The following is a 23380-nucleotide window of genomic DNA, read 5'->3' as shown; positions in this document are numbered from 1 at the left end:
TTGCTTTCCTTTTTTTTAAGGACTTCACTGCTGTAACTGCGTGTACTCAACAGCATTTCACAGCACAAGGAAAACTTGCACCAGAACCACATACTGTTCAATATATGTGCAACAAAGTTATTATTAAAACATCTTTTATTTTAAACCTGATGCTTTAAACAAAATCTGGTGTAAAACATGAAGGCTTGAGTCTGTGAGTACCCTGGCCATGTTGCAGATCCTGAAGATTCGGTTGATGATGTCCTCGTCGATGTCCGCCGATATGAATTCGACTTGAATAGGACCGTAGCAACACGAACTCTTTTCTGGCCAGTACTGCATACATAACTGTAGAAAACAGGTGGATTAAAGGAGACAGAATAGGGAAGAGATGGGAAATGGAAGAGAAAGAGCGAGAAAAAGAAAGTTTACCAGGTTTAATAGATACATCCACATGGATTTCCTTTCAAATAGCCTAACAGCACAAGTAATAATTGGAAAGAAGAAAAATCTTTTATGAATTCCCTTCATTGATAATGGAGATTATCACCTCTGTGGCTGGATGTGAATTCCATTTTCAAGTTTTTATACTTCCACACTGAGGCCAGATAAAAGAGTTATCTACATGTGGAATATAATACTCTACGCAGGATTAAGATGAGATAAAGCCGACATAAAAACAGGACTGTAATTTCAATAAATGTTTCCATCTACATACCTGCCAGACACACAAGATAAAGAATGCTAGAAGCAGGTTTTTATTCACTTAAAATGCCAGACATGTGTGAGCTGATAATCTACAACTCATTTACAATCAGCGCTGAGCAAGACGACGCAGCCTCATCTGTGTTCGCCTGTTGATTACATGAGCTGCTGCAGTTTTACGTTGCATTTTCACTTCCTATGCAACAACAGGGTTTCTGACTGTTAGCTGTAACAATGTTATGTTGGATTATGTTCATTTCGAGGCATTTTTTGATCATTAATTCAGCATTTTAGATTTGTCAAGATTTGTTAATGAATTGCTGAATAACTGCATAAATTTGACTTTATTGTTGCCAGGGATTTATTCCAAGGACTGCCAATACACATTCATAACCATAGTCTTTGAATGTATTGACAAGGCCCTGTGTTGTTACAGTTGATGCGTCAGCTGCTGGCTGTCTGCTGTTTACTCTTTTTATGAAACTAAGTTCGCCAAAAGCTGGAAAAACAGACAGGGAATACTGTATGTGTGTGTCTGTGTGAGCGCGGCTGTGTGTTCCTACCTGTGCTGCGTCCATCTCATTGAGCATTACAATGGACGAGCAGTTGTAATCGAACACCAGCCTCCAGAAGTCGCCCATGGTGTTTGGCAATGGATGCTGGGTAACAATGAAGGCCGCTGGCTGTTTGTGGCTCTGGAGCATTGAGATGGAGCAGATGAATAACAACAGCAAGTCAAAAATAAACAGTGCAAAGCTTATAGAACTCTGCACTATAATATATCAACACATACAATACACAGAGATTCATATGTCGAACATACACTTACGTCCATTAATGCAGCGTTGATGTAATTGGAGCTCTCTCCGTCCACAGATATGAGGAAAGGCAGACATCGGTCTGCTGATAGAACGTCCAAACTGCGGTTCTTGTCGTGGTTCCTGGGTAGCAAACCCACGCTGCAGTCCTCTGGACGGACTCGAGGGGTGACTATGTTCAGCGTCTGGTAGACAGAAAAATAGTTCATCAATGCCAATTAAACTTCAGTCTTCTAAAAAGTTAACCTGAGCATGGTAACACAGCAAAGCAATTGGACCAAAATAAACTGAGAAATAAAAACTCCCCGAGAAGAAAACACGAATGCTTTTGGACCTATTGAGAACATGAGGTGGTGGCCTCTTGTGGTAAAAAATCGCTGAAAAGAAAGAAACATTACATCCTTTTTAAAGCCGATATTGTATCTGTAGCTGCTAAGCTACAAGTGTTAGCATGCACCCCATCTGAAGTGGCTCCACAAGCTTGCCCGCTTTGTTGAGAGTGTAAATAACTTCAGCTGTTCAGGAGAAAGCCTCAAAGTTTTTCTGTGAAGCTCCAGAAATAATTGTAGTTGTGGACTACAAAACTTCAACTGAATTTCCATCAGCATGAGTAGCTTACTAAATTTTCATATTTTGGTGAACTTGTCTTTCAAGGTTTGTCTCCAGGAAATGAATGTCCAGTCAAGGCCCCATCAAACGACAAAAACAAGTGTGTGTGTGAGTGTGTCCTCACCTGGAACTCATCTTTAATCTGGCTGGAGTTGGTCTGTGGGTCCAGTCTGCTGATGTTGTAGTAAATGGCTCTGAACTCACACACTGGTATGGCTGTATTCCCACATAGACACGCCTCCAAGATGGCATCGTGAACGAACACATACTGCTCCTGCAACATGACCAAAAGCAGTCCATCAAAACGAGGCTGTAGTCAAAACAGACAGATCTCTGACCCGTGTATGAACAAAGGTTTGGTCTTGAACCTGCACGTGGACTCCACTGCAGTTTCTCAGCTTGGCTGTAGTCACTGACTTCTCAGGGACAGAAGGCATGTTTGGACTAAGCTTCATGTCCGGCCATTTCAAGGCTCTGACACACTCAAACATTTCACTGTGGCTGCAGTTCTTGTTTGCTTTGTGCGTGTGAATTCATTATTTTTGTGCTCGTATTCTCTCAGCAGCCCAAAAGTGAATTAAAAGGGAGAAGTGCTTTGCCCTGCAGTGTTTCTGCGCTCTGGATCAAGTGTGCTCTTTGTGCTCCGACCAGCTCGCTGGTAAAAGCACCAGCCACCATGAGCTGCAGCAGGCGCTGTGCATGTTAATTCACCTCTCTGTCTTTCTCTAACGCTTTCCTTTCCCTTTTTATCTACAGTTCATTCACTTTTTATTTCTCTTTCTCCCATTTCTTTCTATTGTTTCCTCTCACACTTGTGTTTGTCTGCTGCCTCTCGCTGTTTCAATTTGCTGCTCACTTTATCTCTCCATCTCTCTCTCTCTCTATCTCTCTCTCTCTCTGTTGAATGTTAATTGTTGCCCTTGGAGCGGGGAGGAGAGTTTCAAAAGCATCACTGAAATGTCCTCTCCTGGCCATTACCTACTCTAGTGACACACACATACAAAAACACATGTATGCACACAGGCACACATACACACCTGAACCCACAGACAAAACACACACACACACATTTTTCCCTAGTGCCTTTTAAAAGATTAATTGCTTTGTGTTGTGTGGAGCAGGATTATAATAGCGTCAAGCAGCTTCAACACTGACATAAATTGCTCCCACACATATTCAAAAGGCAGGGCAGGATGCATTCAGCTCGGTTTCAAGTGCACACATACACACACACGCATGCTTAACTAGCTTTTATACTGATGCTGTCACATGAAAACACTCAGAGTGATGCCCTGGATAACTTTCCTGAACCTCGCACTTCTAACACCCATTCAAAAATCAATTCCAAGCTCTGAGCTCGAGCTGTCAGTCTGAAAATGAGGCTGTTTTTTCTTTACTCCGTGTAAAGTTGACTTTTTAGATGTGTACGTTTTTCATCAGGAGTACAAATGGAGCGCAGAGGCGGGATGGATTAGGTCGGCTTAAGGTAGCTTAGAGAAGAAATGAATACTTCTGTTCCAAAATGAAACACCCAACATTTGCAGACTCTGCAAATGATTGATAGAACAAAATTAAAACAAATCATGACTCTGAGTAAAGAAAAGCAAGCGACCTAAGATGTCGCCTGACAAAACTGTTAAGGAATAGATCACATGTTTTGACTGTTCTTGACCAGATGCTGCAGACTGGTCTACTGATTAGTGCGGGGTCTTGTACAAGTGCTAGTTAGCTGTAGTTAACCCGGTTTGGGGAGTTAATCTAGTTGCATACATTTTGTTCTACTTCTATAAATACCTGCTATAGAAACTGCAAATAAAAGAAATGCATTTTCCCGAATAAGTGACAGTAATTTTACTGGAACAAAGTTTCTGCAGCTAATTATTTGAAAAACTTCAGTGGTTATGAGTGAGTGTGTTTGTGTGTGTGTGTGTTTGCACATCTTAGAATATATTTCTTACTGCCAAGCACACGCACACACACACACACACACACACACACACACACACACACACACACACACACACACACACACACACACACACACACAAAGAATCCTAAATCAATGTTTCTATGTGTACCTATTTGATTTAGAGTTTGTGTGTGTTTGTGTGTGTTTGTACTACTGTCATCTATAATTCAAGGAATGTTTAATATTGATGGACTGATTGGGATGGATGATACAGTATAAGACTGCAAGAAGTACTGAGAAACTGTCTCTATTTTTGCTCCAGCGTCTCGTACTGCAGACGGACGGATAGATAGCATGCTTCGGGCTAATTAAGATAATCTAGCCCACTGTTTTTCAAACATTCAAACTGACATTTGGTGGAATATTTCTAGATGTACTAGAGATAAAGAGTGTAAGCCTATGAGAATGTTTCAAATGCTGACCAAACTCTTCTCACTGTAGAGCTTCCCAATAAGCCTATCTACCACTTCCCATCAATAGTCAGTAGCTACTGATGATTTCTTCCTACATGATTGAAAGTTTCCATCCTTTACTGGAAAAGTTCAAACATGCTGAGAGTGCTTCATATTTTATCCTGCCAGAACAGTGAACTTTTTGGTTTGTCTTTTGTATCTGCACACTGACCTCTGTCTGGACCATGTTGACTCGTTGTGATCTCAGCTCTCGGATGCAGTTGAAAATGTCCACCACGCCTTCGTTCTCTGCCATGTCCAACATGATGTCCACTGCAATGAAACAGCCCGTCCTCCCTGCCCCGGCACTGAAGAGACAAATAAAAAAAGGCCACATATTGACTATCTATTAAACATATTAATGCCAGATCAGCAATGTTTGAATCATTAACCGGGCCAATGAGTTTTTAGTAAATATTTGCATTTTAGTCGAACATTTTGTCCACTACATACAGATAAACAACCAACTGATCACTTATAAATCACTACTAATAATTTAATTTAGGAGCCCGACTGATTCATTTTTGGGGCATATGCTGATACTGATACTAAGGACTAGAAAATGCCAATATCTATCGGACAACATTATTGTACCCATTAAGAGCTGCAACAAAAGGGTCATTTTGTCTCAATGTCACTAAACTATAATAAGTGACTGCTCAATGATGGGAAAAAACTTTTTAATGGCGAACTTTTGATGTGAAGATGCCGACCACATCATCAGATTAACAAGATGTGCTATGTGTTTATGTTTATTTGTACATAAATAACTGTATGTATGTCCTGTACTTTATGGACCACGAAGAAGTTTATTAACTATCATTTCATTATGCAACTCTGTGTTGTATAATGTCGAAAAACGTATCTTGTAACTGTGATTTAACAACATTAGACAGCCTCAACCTTCATTACTGGAAATGTAAACATGCTGTATTTACTGTTTGAACAAACAAACAGATGAGGTTTCTTTCTGATCAGAACAGTCTTTAAATGCTAATTGGTGTCACATTTTCATATTGGGAGTCATATTTTGTTCAGGAAATACTGTAAAACTGTAAGACATTGATTGTCTGACAGAACGACTGATGGCGGACGTGATGCCTGAAACACACAGAGTTCAGTGTGAGAACGGAGTTGCTCTGCCTCACACACACACACACACACACACACACACAAACATGTACAGACTTTAATACCCCATGTCAGGTGTTAAGGCGACACATCCTGAACAGTAATGCCTGGAGGGGAGAGACGGATGGAGGGACAGACGAACAGATGGATGGATGGATTGAATGAGCGAGGGGGAGAGAAAAGGGGGAGGGAGGGAGGCTGAGGGGGGAAACGGTGGAAAGAGGGTTGTGATTGGGAGTGATAGAAGTGGTCGTCACAGGGGAGAGATCAAGGGAGGGAAGGATGGAGGGATGGAGAGGGAAGTGAGAGGATGAGGCATGGAGAGAGGGAGGGGAGAAACCTATCTTTCACTTTGCAATCCCACTGACAGTTCACACAGACAGCAAGAGAGAGAGAGAGGGAGAGAGAAGGAACAGAGAGATAAGAGCAGAGAGAGAAGGAAAGATAGAAAGGAGAAAGAGAGAGAAAAGGAGGGAGCGCCTCTGCAGATTACCTGTCAACCTCTGTGATTAATGTTGAGACCAGAATACTGCTGGGCCTCTGTGTGCGTGTGCACATGTGTATGTGTGTGTTTGAAAGCCTCATGACACAGGCCAATAGCGTCAGAGTGCCCCCGGAAATTGGAAGTGACGGCCATAACTTCCTGCTTGTCTGTCCACATGCTTTTACTAGAGCTGCCTGTTTCCATGTGAGCTCACCTCGTCTGTCTGTTCACTGCTCCGTATACTCCGTCTGTACGTACGCTTTAAATATAATTACCTGTCCGTCCTGTTGGAGCCCGTGCGTGTGTGTTTTCTACGAATTTTCCATTAAAGAAAAGCCGATGCTATATTCAGTTGCATGTCTTTACTTGTTTGATTTTGAAGGCTCTTATGAGGTCTGTCACATAACTAACCTTCAGTCAAAAAACAACTGATAAAGTAACCACTCAACTAACTAAATGAAGTGGTGTTCAGCATTTGTCCACATTTTTCTCAAAAGAATATGGCACGGATGATGTTTTTTTATGCTTTGTTAAAGTTTAGGAAAGGACTGTGGTCTTGATTACATATTAATAAAATAAGTCTTATCTTGTGGTTCAATTCAGCAGCTACATTTTCAATATTTAATTAAGATGACATTTTTTTCTAAGCCTTAAGTGCTGCGTGTGTCTTAACGAGCGCTATTGTATTAGATTGATTAAAAAAGACGTAATTTGTGAATCATTATATTCTTGAAGAAACGCGCTGCTCAAAAGTAATAGTAGTCTTTGGAAAAGGTTTGATGACTGTACTGCATGAGGGTCCTTTATCTCTACCAATCACTGTGTGGCAGGTTAGGGGTTAAATTCCCTCTGCGGCCACCAATTCAAAGCCATCTATTGTATTAAGGTGGACGATCAAAGCGAATACATTAATTTTAATGCCCGTGCTGATATGAAGAATCTACTCCAAACATTTTTTTTATAGCTCGTCAAGAGTGGTGACCTTTTAAAGCTTGAGCCTGCTGACAACCCGGCCCCGGAGTTGAACTGTTGCATCCCATAAAGAACAGAACATGGAGGTTAAATATACTGTCACCGTGGGGATCTTAAAACTGTCACTTATTTTTTTTTTTCTCCCTCTATTCCTGCTCGATGATGATGGCGGTGGGAGGAAAGTGGGGTGGAAGGTGAATTTCTTTCTTTTTTTCACCTCGTTGACTACTTTTTAAAGGTTAACACCAACAAAATTTATGGACAAAGGAGATTGGTGTGAGTGTGGCTGTGTGTGTGATCACATTGGTGCTGATAAACGGTGCTACTGTTACATCTGCGGAGGGAAGTTGGGGGTAGATAAAAGGAAAATGAAAAAAAAAAAAATCACAGTAGGAAAAGCTGACAGTGAAACAAAGGAGGAGATTTTCAGGCTAAATGTTTTTGAGAAACAGACGAATGCTTTCTGATCTATTTCAGATTTATAAAGACACAAGTATTGCAATTAAAAATGCACTAAACAAATGTGAATCAACAAAGAAGCACGGCAAGCGAGCTGGTGTTATAGCATAGTATGCACTCATCATTGTCCTCATCCAAGATTCTGACAGCTGGTCTTACTTCTTTCTTTAAATATGCATCAACACTTGTGTTTGAGAGTGAGATATTTGCTCTCATCGAACCAACAAGTCCTCCAAACAAAATATGTTTTTGTCATCGCCTTCCAAAACAGCACATCCCGAGTGTACCTCTCTTATCTACAGTATCTACTATTGCCATTTTATGTTTTTTTTTTGGTTGTTTGTGTCCAGGTACTTCAGTTGTTTTTAGGAGAATGCTGCAACACTGTTTTACTGTGAAGCTCCAGAAATGTTTGGTGGAAAATGAAAATCCCCCTGACGTTCAATAGGCATGGGGTTCAGTAGATAAACTGTCAAAATCATGCTTTGAAATGATCATCAAATGTAATGTTTTACATTCACTGCAGCCCTTTCTACATAAAAACAACAACAAAAACACATTTTTTTCTTATTTATGTGCTCTGTGCTGTAAAACCCTTTGCTTTCTGCCATGCCAGTGAAAGTCAGGAGCCAAGAGGTGTACAACTGAGTGAGCGTCTGTCTTTGTTTGTCCTTGTCTGGTCTCTGCAGCCACTGACCAACAGCATCGGGGGAATTAAGTTCATCTTCTGTACAAAACCTGTGTGTCTGTGTTCTCACCTGCAGTGAGCCACGATAGGCCCGGCGTCAGGTGGGTTGAGGAACTTGACCTGTCGTATGAATCCAAGCAGTCCGGTGGCGTAGCAGGGGACGCCGTGGTCGGGCCAGCTGGTGAAGTGAAACTGACGGAGTTCGCGGATCTCGTGATGACCCTTCTGGAAAACACACACAGGAGAGGTGTTTCAACCCAAGTTGCATATTTTACAGCGGCAATTGCTCAAAACGACTCTGTGCCATTTTGTCTCCTGATGATGACGAATGCACCAATCTCACAAATTTTATCATGGCCCTTTTGGGAAAGACTGACAAGAAGACATATCATGGTTCAGCAGACTAATTTACAGCTGAGGATTTCAGGAATCTGGGGGCCATGCAGTCTCTTTGGCTTCAGATGGAAAATAAATCGATCTAGTGGATGTCAAGATGGCACTTTGGGCCACTTCTGGGAACGAGAGACAGGAAGACTTATCGCGCCTCATTTGCCTAATTTACAGGGGAGATTTGAGGAAACTGATGGCCATTTTGGCTCCACAAAAAAGATTAATTGATTTCACAAATCACATGATGGCCCTTTTGGGAATGACTTACAGGAGGAAATGCCACGGTTCAGTTATGCTGCCCAATTTACACAGAGATTTTAAATATCTAACAGTCAGTTTTTCCTCCTTTCTGTATGGATTTTTCAGACTTCACAAAGGCCTACGGAGATCAGAAAGCTTCAAAATATTGTTATTTTACAACTCGAAGAAAAAAGTGCTTTCATTGAACAAATCAAGTTTTTGAGAATAGTATAATTTTATGGTGTACCAGAAGAAATTCACTTAGAAACTTATTTTTGCTAAAACACAAAATAAACAATAAATCAGACTCCACACCACTTATTGCGGCTCTTCTCTGAAAGAGTCATTTTGGCACATAACAGTGGAGATTTTTGGAAATGAAATGGCAAACAAGCATCCATTGTGGCTGTTCACGAGATAGCATCTTAACATTTAAATGATGAACTTTGTAGAAACATAAAGGGGCTGGCAAATACTTTCCTGCCTAACAATGGGGATATTATGAAGAAGATGACATTCTGATGCTTAACAGATAGCAGCAGTCTCACATCAGAGGGCCTCACTGGGAAACAAACATAATGCCTCCAAATTGTGGTAGCAGCTTTTCATAGTCAACAAAGGAAAACACAGAATAACTTCCATTTTGCACTAAACGGCTAAAAGTCACAAATTTGGAAGTCATATTTCGTAATTACAAACTTTAATGAAGTAGGAGTGAAAATCTTCATCCTTGTTTTTTAATTCAATGACAAACAACGTAAACTGTGCACACACTGCGCTGCTACGTTCACAGCTTTAGACCATACTCACATGGCAGCCATTTTCCTCTGACACCACGCTCAGAGTAGGAAGACCAGTTATATTAAATATAGCACACTGCACCGCTTCCTGATTGATCAGCAACTGAAAAGATGGACAGTGGGAATCCAGAGGGATACCGGGCCATATCTCCAGGTAAAACAACATATTTGAAAACCTGTTAGCTTCCAGGAGACAACCACTAACGTTAGCATTCAACCACTGTCTTGCTCAAATTAACTTTTGACAGCGTTACACGATGTGATAGGAAAGGATTAAATTAGTACTAAAAGATTGACACACATGTTGGACATATTTATTTAAACCTGGCAGTGATGCACACTGACTTAAAAATGTTAGTTTATTAAAAAAATGTTGTGTCACCTTGAAATACGTCCGGATGTCCCTCCAGATTCTCATTATAAATCACATTTTCAGTTGCTGATCGATCCGGAGGAGGTGAAGTGACAACAATTTGCCAAATTCCCTACATTTATACAACTTATAACACTGTAGCCTGCAACCTTGAACACTGCAGACTAACATTATCCCAGCAGCTTCATAGAAAAATGGCTGCCATATGAATACGTTCTATACTGTTAACTTCATACTTACTATCACACGCGCACTCTCTCTCTCTTTCTTTCCTCTCTGATTGTGTTGTTTGTTATGTAGGTCATATAGAGGCATCAGTCATAAATTGAGACTGTTTTATAATCAGTTAAAAAACGCCTTGCCGTGGCTTTAAAAGAGTTGGAAAAGGAAAACATCTTGAAAAAGAAATCTCGGCTGCTTCGGCACAGCAGGCTGCTGGTCTTGCCTCACGCTGGTGGTAACCCTGTGAAATCACAGGCATTAAACTGGAGAGCTGCTGCTTCCTCTGTGGATATTAAAGCAGCAGATTAGCGCTCCATCTTGACTTAGAAAATATGATATCGCTACCAACACAATCATTGGCTGCCTTCATTAAATATGAATCTGATCCAAAGGAGGGACAGGAGACGGACTGGACTTCGTCAACATGGTGAAACTGTGTGTGGAGTGTGGAGATCACGATTGTGCGTCTCTTGTCTAACTTTAGTTTAATTCTAATATAATAAGTAACATTACACTCACATACAGGAGCAGGCACAGGTGTCAGGTTGGATTTGAATCAAGGACATTACACACCTTTAAATTAACTGCCCAAGACAGCAGAACAACCTTGGTGTACTCTGAGAATTTTCAACATTTCAACAGTAACGGACTAACTCTGACAGCGTACGCCACCTTGTTGATGTCAGATAACTGCACCTCGGCAGCCTCAGGGCTGAGAGGTCTTTCTTCTACTTTTCTGACCTGCTTCTCTCCCGACAGGATGAAGAAATTTTCCAATTTTCTGACAGCTACAGAATGAAGTATAAGAAATGTATGACCCCTTTTCAGCTTCGAGGGGTTCATTTTTTTTTTCTCCACAACACTACATGCTTCTGCTTTAATAATTCAGACCAATCGATTCCATTTTGCTATTCTAAACTAAACGGGGCTTAAACGGAGAGAGCCATGTCCCCCTCAGTTCAGTTTACTCTCTAAGAATAGACCTGCGAGGAAACTATTGTTGCTGCAGCTCCTATACTGGCTCTGGTAGATAAACAAGGCTGTGGAAAATCGTTTGCTTTGGCAGAGTGCCTTATGATAACCTTAGAGGCAGGGATACCATCAGGAGGAGAAAGACAGGGTGAAAGGTCGAGAAACAGACTCTGAGTGGGAACGAGCTGAGGTCAACGACGAGAGTGGCTAAAGGTATGAGAGATAAACTGAGAGAGAGGGAAGGTGGTAGTGTGGGGAAGGACAAAAAGACTGATTTGACGAAAAAAACATAGGAAGGGGCCGATAAGATAGAGGAGAGAAAAAGACATAAAAAGAGAGTGAGAGAGGCGTGGAGGCAGAGAGGAGAAAAATAAAACCCTGAAACCGCAAGGTGATTTGATAACTCGACTTCCCATTGATTCGCTCTCTTGTGATGTTGAAATTACTTCTCTAAATCGATAGACGGCAGTCCAACACAGCCAGGGCCTCAATTTCATGACTGGTTGGTAAAAAAAAAAAACAACAACATTAAGGTGCTTGACATGTTGCTGATGAGGATGTAGAGACTGTGTTTTACACCTGCCTTTAGAGTTTATACTTCTTAACGAGACTCATACGCAATGGATGAGCTTTTTGTTTTAATATTTGGAGCTAGATCTACATCTTCCCCTGTTCCATTACAGGTCCTCCTGTTGCTCGTCTATGTGGAGTAAATAATGACTGAATATCCTTTAGTATGATTACAAGATTACAAACAGCGCAGAAGATCAGAAATGTACAAAACAACTCCTTGAAAACCTCGAAAAGTTCAAGAATGAGTGAGATGGTGATGAAGCTGAAGAGAAAAGGAAGACAAATAAATAAATAACTAAAAACTAACAGACAAATCAGTGTTTTCTGGGGCACTGCCTCCTGCCTCCTCGTTCATTTCAGTGAGAGCTCTACCTTATACTACTCAAACTGGACCAATATGTGTTTCATCATCTCAATCGTACTTCCACACCAACGCCCACACTTTTGTTATAGTTTTGGTCTGAACACCAGCTGTAACGCCCAACCGTTTATCTGTGGAGGTTCAGATCAATCATCTTGTCCAGAGTAACTCACATCTGAGTTCCTGGAGCTTTGATTGAAGATGTTTCAAAGCTTTGTAGGAAATAATACAGGGACCACGCCCAGCAGTGTTGTGGATCCGCCCAGAGTTAAATGAAAACAGGAAGTACCTGTTTCTCAATCACATCCTCATCTGAACACATGATGGATGGTTTGAGACTTGGTAAACAGACAAATGGTGTTTGAACCCACTTCAGGGAGGGTTTCTCCAGTTTCACACACAAGCCTGTTTCGCACATCTCTCAAACCATCTGTCCAATCCGTCTAATATGTGCTGGTACTCGGAGCTGTGTTTGTTTGCCTGTAGCTTTGTGTACACTGCTGAGTCCTTTCCTATTCACCCCGGTGCCCACTGTGGCATGCAATTGTTTGGTTTCTCCAGATCTGAGTGCCATAGCGCAGATTACTGTTCTGCTGTTTTGGATGTCATCCATCGGGTGAACTAAGCCATGTCACTGTTTCTTGTTGGGTTCTCAAAATACCGAGAAACTGTTTAGTACAAATTCTTCAACAGTGTCTGTGACTCCAGCTACAGATGAGATGTCAGAGATGTGCTTTTCTTGTCTGATTTGTTGTTCTTGGTGCACCTGTGTTTAGATTTCACAAAGACCCAGACAGAAGATCAGATCAGGATAATCACAGACTTTGAGACTCTTTGTTCTCTAACCTTGGATCTGGTGTCAGCAGATATGACTTCTATTATGTGTTGTTCAAAACGGTGACATCGCTCTGTGCGAGTGGGTTTCTGTTCACTCAAGTGTAAGAAATGTTGCCATGCACTTATTTAAAATCTTTCATTTCACAGATAAAATGAACACTTTGAAACGAATACTTTTCAGACTGGTGAGCTTAAACACACTCTGACACGTCTGAATGTCTTTGTGATCTGCTGTTTTGTCATCCTGCCTCTCTCACACACTTTCACTTAGATTTCATTCCTTGAGTCACCCTCTCTCGCTCAGTTAATCTCCGTGGACGAGCCATTAATAAACCTTTTCATTAAGATCCTGTTCTCATTACTCACTGCAATTAAAGCTATTTAACTGTGGTGCAGAACCTGTATATATACTCTCTCTGTGTCTGGCTTCCTCTTTGTTCTTCACACTTACACACACAGTCGCACAACCTTCTGTAGTTTCAAGATGGAGAATTTTGTGTTAATGACTGTGTGTGTGTGTGTGTGTTTGTACGTATTAATGCAGTCTGCGAAATGACAGGCATTTCAAAATCAGCTTTCCTTTGAATTTTAGAGTACTTTTGCACACACACGTACACACGCGCAGAGGTGGTATGGATTAATGGCTTGCTAAACGAGCTGACAGCGAGGACTTGAAGACTCGTCTTCATAAGCTGCTTTCGCACGAGTGAAGGGGGAAAGAAATGCCGGATGGAGGAAAAAAATGAGAGAGACAGACAGAGGTAGAGAAAGAGCGAGAAAAAACAGGAAAGCAGGAAGAACAGGAGCAAAATTTTAGATATTACAGCCGTCTGATAGTGTAGAAGTGTATTACCTTTCTTTAGTTATTAATATTTATTAATCACAATGGTATAGTACCACAATTGCAGGTGGGAAGTAACGATTTACAAATACTTATTTATTCAAATTACTGTACTTCTCAGGTATCTGTACTTTACTCTGTACTGTGGTTGTTTGGCCAAAATGAGCAGCAGTATGTTTAGATGTGAGTAGTTGAGGCCTTTAACCACAAGAACACCACACCTACTGTTAAGCATGACAGTAGTAGTATTATGCCGTGCAGTTGTTTTGCTGCCAGTGGATCTGGTGCTCTACATAAAGTAAATGGAATAATGAAGAAGGAGGATTATCTCCAAATTCTTCATGAAAACCTAAAATCATCAGCCAGAAGATTGAGTCTCGGGTGCAGTTGGCTGATCCAGCGGGAGGATGATTCAAAACACAAATCAAAAGTGGTGAAGGAACGGCGAAATCAGGCTAGAATTTAGTTTTTGGAATTGTCTTCCCAAGTCCCGACTTGAACCCCAATCGAGAACATGTGGACTGTGCTGACGAAAGAAGCTTGTGCCAGGAAGCTATCAAATTTAGTTGAACTTCACCGATTCTGTCAAGAGGAGTGGTTAAAAATTCAGCCAGAGGACGACCAGAAGCTTATGGATGGCTATCAAAAGCACCTACTTGGGCTGAAGATGGACAAGAGAGAATACTAGAATAATGTATGTTTATTTTTGACCCAGCAGATTCAGAAGACCTATAATTCATTGTTGAACCAAACTTCCTGAATGGTTTTTTTGTGACAAAGTTGTATGTGTTCCACTCATTCCATCACAGAACTGCCATAATATACATGCTCTTGACAAGTGTATGTAAACTTTTGACCGCGACTGTATAAGGCTCTGTAGAGATTGTTGTAAATGCACAGCCTTACAAAATAAGTCAACAGACATGACTGACCTTCAGCAAAACAAAAAGATAAGTAGCAAGTTAAATGGGGTAAATAACAGAGAAACAGTGGGCTTATTACAGAGAGGAAAGCAAAGAGAGGCAAGACTCAGAAGGAGAAGATGCAAACAAAGTTGTTTGGAAAAAATCAAGGATTTGGACCAGAGCCTTTTTGGCTTAGTGTGAAGTGTGTTTCTGCTGTTTTTCCATTCACTGCGCGGAGCCTTGGAGAACTGCATCACAACAATGACTGTACATTGTTCCACTTGCACTCGTCTTTTCTCCTTTCAAATCCCTCCCTGCCTGATTACAAGGGCCCCAATTACGCCTTCAAGCCTCCTCTTAAACAGCGAGAAACAAACAAGTAACACTGCTCGCTCGCCTCAAATCCCCAATCACTCATCGTCTGTGATGGTAATCCAGGTTTCGGGTTTACAAAATATGGAGGCGATATGTAACACGAGACAATGAGGGTAACTGAGCAGCCAGAGAGCGTGAGAGCGTTCAAATCCAATCTGAGGTCTGGTGGGAAATATTCTGTAAGTCTGAGTCACAATATACTGTCATGATATCATGCTTGAGATCCTGTGGAAACGCTGTGACATAATATCAACAATCACAAAAGCAATGAAAATTAAAATATACATGTCTTCAAGTTGTTTTTGCTGATGATGTTTACTTGTTTACCTTTTGGACGGTGAATGTCCGTATGACGTATTCAGCCAGCGGTTCTGTCTCTATCAGGGTCACCTTAATGTCTCCATAAACCTCCGTCTCATCCGGCCAGTAGCGCACACACTTCACCTGGAAAAGACCATTTACATTCCTGCTATGTAGTTAAATATGTATTACATGCTGGTCATTATCTCAAATAAGCATTAACAGAGTGGGATGAAGCAGAGGTCAAGATGATCGCCATGAATGATATAATAAATGAGTAATATCAGGATTTGTTTTGCTTCTCCTGCATAATAGAGCAGACATAAATTATTTCACATTTTAAAGATAATGATTTAAAATCACTCGATAATTCTGCAAAGTAATTTATAAACTTTCACTAAAGAGCAGCCAGGATACAGTACCGAGGAGCCGGATGTGATTAGACCACTTGTAGCTGAACTACACATCTGGACGCAGATATTTGGAGTTGCCACCGCCGTCCATCACCTTTTCCTTTGGCACTACACTCCCTCAACTGTACAATGTCCGGGAAGGGGAATGTAGTGCCAGAGGAAATGGCTGTTTGACGGCAATGTAAAGCGCCAAGCATAGTTTACACTTAAACAGATATATATATTTTAGGTGGCTAAGATATGCCTTTGCCTCCGTTGCCTGCTGGTGCTGCGGGCTGCTTCTCCACACCAGCGAAAAGCTTATGGTCAGCTACTGCAGGTAATACACTGGCTAGGGATAAGTACCTCATACAACCCCACATCAAAAATTCAAACTATCCCTTTTACAGTTAAGTTGCCAGGAGCCTAACACACCTTGCTACTGTCTTCCCTGTCATCAAACTATTGGTCCTGCTTGGACCGTATTTGACAAGCGTCTAATCAGCCGTGTTCAGTGGGAACTCCCGTTTGGGCACACACTACTGGCTGCTATAAACATATATCAATATCCTGTGTTTTTACAGGAAACACGCCTTCTGTTTCATGGGGACTTTAAGTGCATGCAAATACATTGCATGAAAGTCATATTACCTAAGTTAATCAAGTACTTTAGTTTCCTAAACTTATTTTACTTTAACTTGTTAGAAGGGAGATGAAATTCGGGACTTTTATGAGTCAGTATATTTTAAAGTTTAGATATTTACTTATCAAACATCTGGAAAAAAACTGGCACAATTCTATTTTTGGTCGATTTGATGCATTCTAGATAAACTTTATATGTGTTGTAATTGAGATTATACAAAATATAATAAAACTTCCGTAAAGTTTGACACGATTAACGTCATCTTGTACTTCTTCAGGTAGTGGTCCTCTTCAAACACACATACACACACATTTAGTAATCTCTCGGATGATGAACTCACCCTGCCCACCTCCACCAGATTGGTTACCATGACGATAGAGGCCGAGTTTTCCTGCCACACCATCCTCCAGAAATCCCTCACCGTCTCCTGCATGGGCCCTGACACACACACACACACACACACACACACACACACACATTAGAGATATACTGATATACACAAGCGGGTCACATGCACACAGGTGTATGTATGTATGTATAAACACACTCCAACGTCACGTAAAAATACGTCAGCACAGCACAGACATACACAAACGCACACATAAAAAGTACACACATGAACAGAGAAACACACGTGTGCGCACACACACGCACACACACAAACTCACACACTATCAATCCCAGATAGTGGTTCGGGAGTTTGAGGTAATGGGGTCTTAAATTTGTCAGGGGGATTTTATACGGCGGTTTAGATTTAGGAGGTTGTGGTAATAGCCTCCAAGCCCGAAAGGACGGCATTTACCAGGTGGCAGCTACACACTCATACACACACTCGCATAGAGGCACACATACACATTCGCATCTGCACAAATGTAGAATTGCACATAAAGTGTCCTCACACACACTCATCACGTCAGTTTAATTACCTTGTGTAGCGATGTAATGTCTGGGTCTGTGGTACCCCTGTGAGACAGAAAAAAAAAAAGTCCAACATAAAAAAACTCTCCAGGATTTCGTCATCTCCATCTTTCACCCCATTTTTTCCTCCAAAATGTCCTCATTTTCTCCATTTTTATTTGCTCCCTTTGCTGTTTTCCTCACTTTCTTTTTATTCCTTTATTTCTCTCCTCCCCCTGCATCCTTTTACCTTTTCCTGTGCAGGATATCCACATTGTCTCTGTCTGTCCAGATGGGTTAAATATTAAAATTGCAATTCAAAATTTGACATATGATCTCCCTCCTACCAACTGTCAACCCCTCCTTCAACGTCTCCTGATCCCTTTATCAAAACGTGTTACTTTTCTTCTTCTTTGTACTTAATTCTTTCACTTCTACCTCCGTGTCATATTACTTTCATTTGATCAGTTTCTCCATCTCTCCCTCCCTCTTCAATCATTTCTTCTCATTTCTGACATCCCTCCCCTTTTCCAGCTGAAGTCATTACTTACTCTCTCTCCTTTGTAATTCCTTCCTCCTCCCTCTCTCCTCTTATTTTTTCTTTACCTTTCATCAATTTCTGCTTCCATTTCTGTCCACCTTCCTGTTTCTCATTCTTTCCATTCCTCAAATCCATCCGTCAGTTTATCTCCTTCTCCGTCCCCCTACCATCTTTTTTTCTCTCTTTTAATTTGTCCCGTCTCCCTCTCCGGTCCCTCCACTCCCCGCAGAAACATAACTCAAGGTCGTTTCCCGAATAAACATCAAATTAAATAATAGAGGGGATCTTAATTTTCTCTCCTAGGGAGCGATGAAAAGCGACGACTCTCAAACCAATGATTATCCCCTCCTGTCCCTGCACAGCCGTCCTCACCCTCAAACACCTCCCGATGAGACAGATAACCTTGTTGAGATAAAAGCATTTATCACTTTCATATTGTCATTAAAACCAGGCTATAACTATGACTTTATCTCCACTGAGGGGGATGTATTGTTTCGATTTCTGTTTTCCAATTCCCCCCTTTCTTCTCATTTTAGAGAAAGAAAAAAAAAAACTTGTCTGTGGAGTCTGATTGAAAATAAACCATTTGTACCAAATTCATTAAGACAGTCAGCTGTAAGCGAGAGATTACATCAATAAGTGAAGCACAACGCCCTGAGGGCAGAGAGGAGAGGAGGAAAAAAACTAATGGATGGATGGATGGAAGGATACGTAAGGGATGGGGACAAAGAATGAAGCAGTGGGAAGGTTAGGGACAAATGATATTGAAGAAGGGACGAGTGAATTATGAAAAAGGAATAGATAGAATAAAGAATAATGATAATAAACTCTCAAACTGATGATTGTACCAACATCCAGAGAATTATTTTCTACAAGCGATGGGACTCCATTCATTGTGTGAACCTTGGCTAATACCCTGAATGTGTGTGTGCACGCGTGTGTGAGGTAGTTTCTTTCATATTTAATTTGATATTTGTTGTGTGTAGTTTGTTTTCTTCTAGTTTCCTTGTTGAGCACATTTCCTGTAAAGAAATGTCCACTTGTTGGACCTTCAGCAAAGCGTCTTCAGTTCGCCTCCTTCTTCACAATAGAGCCTCTTCAGTGCCTTACTCAAAGGCACTTTGACAGACATCATTACAGGCACCGTTTATCTGTTGAGGGGCTCACATTTGTGTCTTTTAATTGTTGTTTGCGAGAATGTCCCTGGCACCAACACTTATACTTTTACTGAATGCATGACAGTTTGTGTGTGTGATTGTATTTCCATCTTTGTGACGACCAATTTGAATTTCGCCAGAATAATATATCATTCAGTGACCACAGTCACAAATGTTGACACTTTGTGTCAACATTTGGAAGTGAGAAACCACTGGAAGGGATCACACAGCTGGATATATTTAAAAGAGACCTTGGGACAATTTCCAACTATGTTGTGGCAAAGAAACAATTTTTTTTGATGGGAAGTGGGGACATGTCCTGTTGTGTTTGTGGTGACCAAAACATGGTCTTTTCCTAACGCGAACAAAGTGGTTTTGGTGCCTGAACCTAACCAAACCTAAAGAAAGTTTGTTCATATCCATGGTTTGCAGAGGTGTTTGTGGCCAATATTGATTCTGGCAACTTGGTTCTGTTAGACTTAACGTTAAAATTAGGCTCAGGTAAGGTTGCTATCGAGTTTGAATTAGGGTAAGGCATGAAGTTGTGATGATTAGAGTTAGGTGGATAGGGGAATAATATCCTTGCTCTCCATCACAAGCATTAAAGAACAACATTGTGTGTGTCTGTGTGTGTAAACACTCACGTCGATATAATTGGCGTTGATGTAGTCAGAGTGGGGGTCTCCGTCCAGCAGCTGCAGTCGGACTCTGGTGTGATCGTCTGTGGGGTCAGATAGCAGAAAAATACAACAGGCCTAAAGTTACATTTACCCACAGATCGGAGCAGCTAACTGACTGGACAGGGAACTAACTAACTGACAGCGCCCCCAAGTGATGACACTGTCTGAACCAGGAATATGACGGCACTGGCTGATGGTTCAAATTATTAAAATAACCCATGTTTACCTACCAAACAACCGGCAGTCGTGCAAACTATGACTGTCCTCTTTCAGTAGCAATGACAACTCTTTGTTTGAGCGCACACAGAGCTTCACTTTGACACTAGAGACCATCAATCAAGCCTTGTCTCCTAGCAACTGTGGTTTATTTTACCGATGAAGGAAATCTTTCTCAAACCTTAATCAAGTAGATTTAGTCATCGCTGCCACGCCACAAACAGAATGGAACAACAAAGCTTAGCGACAATTCACCACTTCTACGATCACAGCTTCTGGCTGACTGACTCGATGCAACAACTTTCACAAACATGCATGGTTTGGTTCTGTATAGTTTCATACAGCCACTTTATTTTGAATATTGGTTTAACTTAGTTCATTTGGCTTCAGCGCAGATCCACTGAGATGAGCTGAAAGGGCTTGACAGAAACAAAAACATAGAGGCAAAAAAATGTACGTATGTAAGACTCCACAATGCAGATTTATATCAGATACTACTCGGATAAGTCAGGCTGACGGGTCAAACACTGTTTCAATTATGAGCTGCCTCTATCAGCAAACACTAGTTTGTTTACTGCCAAACTATCCAGAACCGATGATGTGCTCGAGTGCGATGACCAGCAGAAAATCTTTGATTAATCTCTCTATTTTCCTTCCGGTTACTCTTGAATACTTGAAACACTGAGCGCCGTTTTCCTGGTGATTGGTTGGCTCACAAGAGGCTCACTAGAAACACAGCAATGCCTTGAAGCCGTCCGTTCCACTTTGCTTCTCAGTTGTCAAATCAGAACAAATCAACACAGTTTACAAAGGAACATTCTTTCTTTCCTTATGCCTGAATGCTCCTGTTTTTAACTGTTAGCTTTAAATAAGTGTTGTGGACAGAAGGTTGTAGGTGAAACTATCAAGAGTGTTAAGAAATATTTTGTTTGTTTCTACTTTTAAAATAACTTTCGGGTCAAAAAGCTGATGAAAAATGTCAGATTTTGACATAATTTGAATACTTGCATAGTTTATTATTGTTTATTGACTTTCATAACCTTCTATCTTAGGTTGTACAGATTTCAGGGATATGAAGCATTTGAAGATGCTCATCATAATAATCATAAATACTGATGTAGGCATTAGTGGAGTACTTCTATTGCAAAGTTCAACGGGTTAAGTGATTCAACCAATGCAGAGGAGTGATTTATACATTTGCCATTTTAAAAAAGTGGTTTCTAAATAGTTTTTTGTTAAGAATCCATTGCCAGGAAGTAGGGGATATATATTCATGTTGCAGACACATGCAGCAACAGAAGTTTGTGAACAGAGGCACCAACTACAGAAACTTAAAATCGCACCAATATATGTCCATTGTAGGGCCCATGTCGGTTAAGTGACAAGTTAGATGACTAAACTTATTTAACCATTATAAGAAATTCACACAATTGCATATAACCACTTTAAAACAAAGCATAATAATACTTTATATGACTGCATTAGATTTCAGATTATATCTTTGAGTCACTCACATCAGCACGACCACGGCTCACTTATGTGAGTCATTGTCAAAGTACATGTAACCAAAATGAAATCTGCCCTTTCCTTTTCACCTTCTCATTTGAATGCCAATTATTTTGTTCTGTGCTCTAATAGCCATCCATAGTATTAGGACACATATGGGGGTATTACTGCTAATGGCAGGCGGTGATTTTGTTCAGTCGTAACGTGGCAACAGCAGGTAATTGCGGATGAAGCGAACATGATTTAGTCTGATTATCTCTATTTTTCTCTCTCACTCTCATCTTCTTCTTTCTTGTGGTGATATGCTCCAGTTCAACCCTCTTATTTTCTTTCTCTGAGACATGTGACCACATTATAATCATACTATTGCTACAGAAAGAAAAGAAAAAAAAACTGATTCTTTAATATTCTTAGGTGTAGGGGGAAGAAGAGAGAATTAAGTCAACAGGAGATAGGAGGTCAGGGTAAAACAGAAGTGGTGGAGCAGAAATTGGCAAGTATAAGGTGGGGTGAAGAAGAAAGAAAATAGGGGCTGGGAGAAAAGGGGGATGGGAGGAAATGAGAAAGGGATCACCTCTGTGTTTCTTTGAAGTCATTGAAATGCTAATGCATTTGACTTTACTGACTGATGCAAAGCTAAAGCGGGTTGGAGTGCTTAAAGCGAGCGCACAGCAAGCTGGCTATGGTTAGCCTGCAAGCTAGTGGCTTAGTTAGCTGCAGGGAAGACTTCTGAACTGTGAGAGAACAACATTTTTGATCCAACACAACCCTTCCGCTTTTGAAGAATTTTACCTCCAGAAATGTGCAAGTTGGTTGGTTCAAAAGCTAATTGTACCCTGAAAAGATGTTTGTGTGTAACAATACAACGCAAACCGCCAGGCCGATGGCTTCATATTTACAACAAAGCTGAAAAAAAAAAAAATCACTTTGTTCATTCATCTGTCTGAAAACGTAATTGTGCCTCGAAAAAAGAGCTTTTATGTGAGCAGATCTACTGTGAGGTCGATGACTCATACTGTCAATTGTAACCCATTTCCCCTGTGTTTATAGTCGAGGCTTGGGGGCAATCATTTTGTCACGTAGGCGTTAACATCTTTTGTTTTTTGGTGGATATCTTAGAATAGATGTGTGAATTTGCTATTCATGGCTGGCATCAAATGAGGCTTCCTGTGGAGTAAAAATAATCAGAAGTAGCAGAAAATTGCACAGAAGCGTACTTTGTCTTTCTTAATGGAGTCCGTTTGCAGAATGTGTTCTCATAAAACTAGTCTCACATTTTGGAGAGACAAAAAAACCCCTGTATTTTCCATATTTTGGCTTAACGTAACTAATTTATCTCAGGGTTGTGCTGTCGCATAGTGTAAGACAAGCGATTGACAAAGACTTGCATGTCAAAAATGTTTGAGACTTCTTTTACTTTATATAAAAGATGTCTATGACGTTTTGTGAGATGCTTCAGCCTCCACCTCGTGATACTGAAGTCAGTCTCTGGCAGAGACTGTCTGTCTCTCTAAGTCTGTCTCTGGCCCCTCCTTTTGAGTCATGAAATAACATAAGCTACCTGGTCAGAAATGTCAGGCTAGTGTGACATATATCTTGAAAAACGTATCACAGTCACAGTCTGATTCAAAGCTTCCAAGTGTCTTCCCTCTGAGGCCTGAGGCTTGGCACCCAGACAGTCAGAGCTGATGTCTTGGTTGCTAACTAGTTAGCTAGCTGGCTAAAGTGACATTGTTATTGCTGATTTGTGCATGACAGTCCCATAGTTTGATGTATTTCAATGTTGCATCCCCCCCCTTTGATGGCATATGACGCCCGAAATTTAACAGCAAAGTCGCTGCACACGCTAACATCACTGTACACTGGCAGGTCAGGAGCATGGGTTGCCAATGT

The 23380-nt window shown here is 40.9% G+C and overlaps 1 protein-coding gene across 8 annotated transcripts in view; it reads right to left on the bottom strand.

Annotated features, from left to right (window-relative positions):
- ptprt (protein tyrosine phosphatase receptor type T) overlaps nt 1–23380 on the bottom strand; it is a 334457-nt gene that overhangs the window by 14934 nt on the left and 296143 nt on the right. For all 8 annotated transcript variants that reach the window (XM_084348993.1, XM_084348986.1, XM_084348987.1 and 5 more), the window contains 10 exons: nt 19730–19806; nt 17417–17453; nt 16831–16928; nt 15483–15599; nt 8337–8491; nt 4705–4840; nt 2236–2385; nt 1514–1687; nt 1248–1379; nt 202–327 (listed from right to left, as the gene is read on the bottom strand). In XM_084348993.1, coding sequence (XP_084205119.1) covers nt 202–327; nt 1248–1379; nt 1514–1687; nt 2236–2385; nt 4705–4840; nt 8337–8491; nt 15483–15599; nt 16831–16928; nt 17417–17453; nt 19730–19806 — 1202 coding nt within the window. The remainder of the gene's footprint in view (nt 1–201; nt 328–1247; nt 1380–1513; nt 1688–2235; nt 2386–4704; nt 4841–8336; nt 8492–15482; nt 15600–16830; nt 16929–17416; nt 17454–19729; nt 19807–23380) is intronic.

This window comes from Pagrus pagrus (assembly GCF_965226575.1).
Source record: "Pagrus pagrus genome assembly, chromosome: 3".
NCBI lineage: Eukaryota > Metazoa > Chordata > Actinopteri > Spariformes > Sparidae > Pagrus > Pagrus pagrus.
Note: the sequence above shows the minus strand (reverse complement) of the source record. Positions and strands in the feature narration are given on the sequence as shown.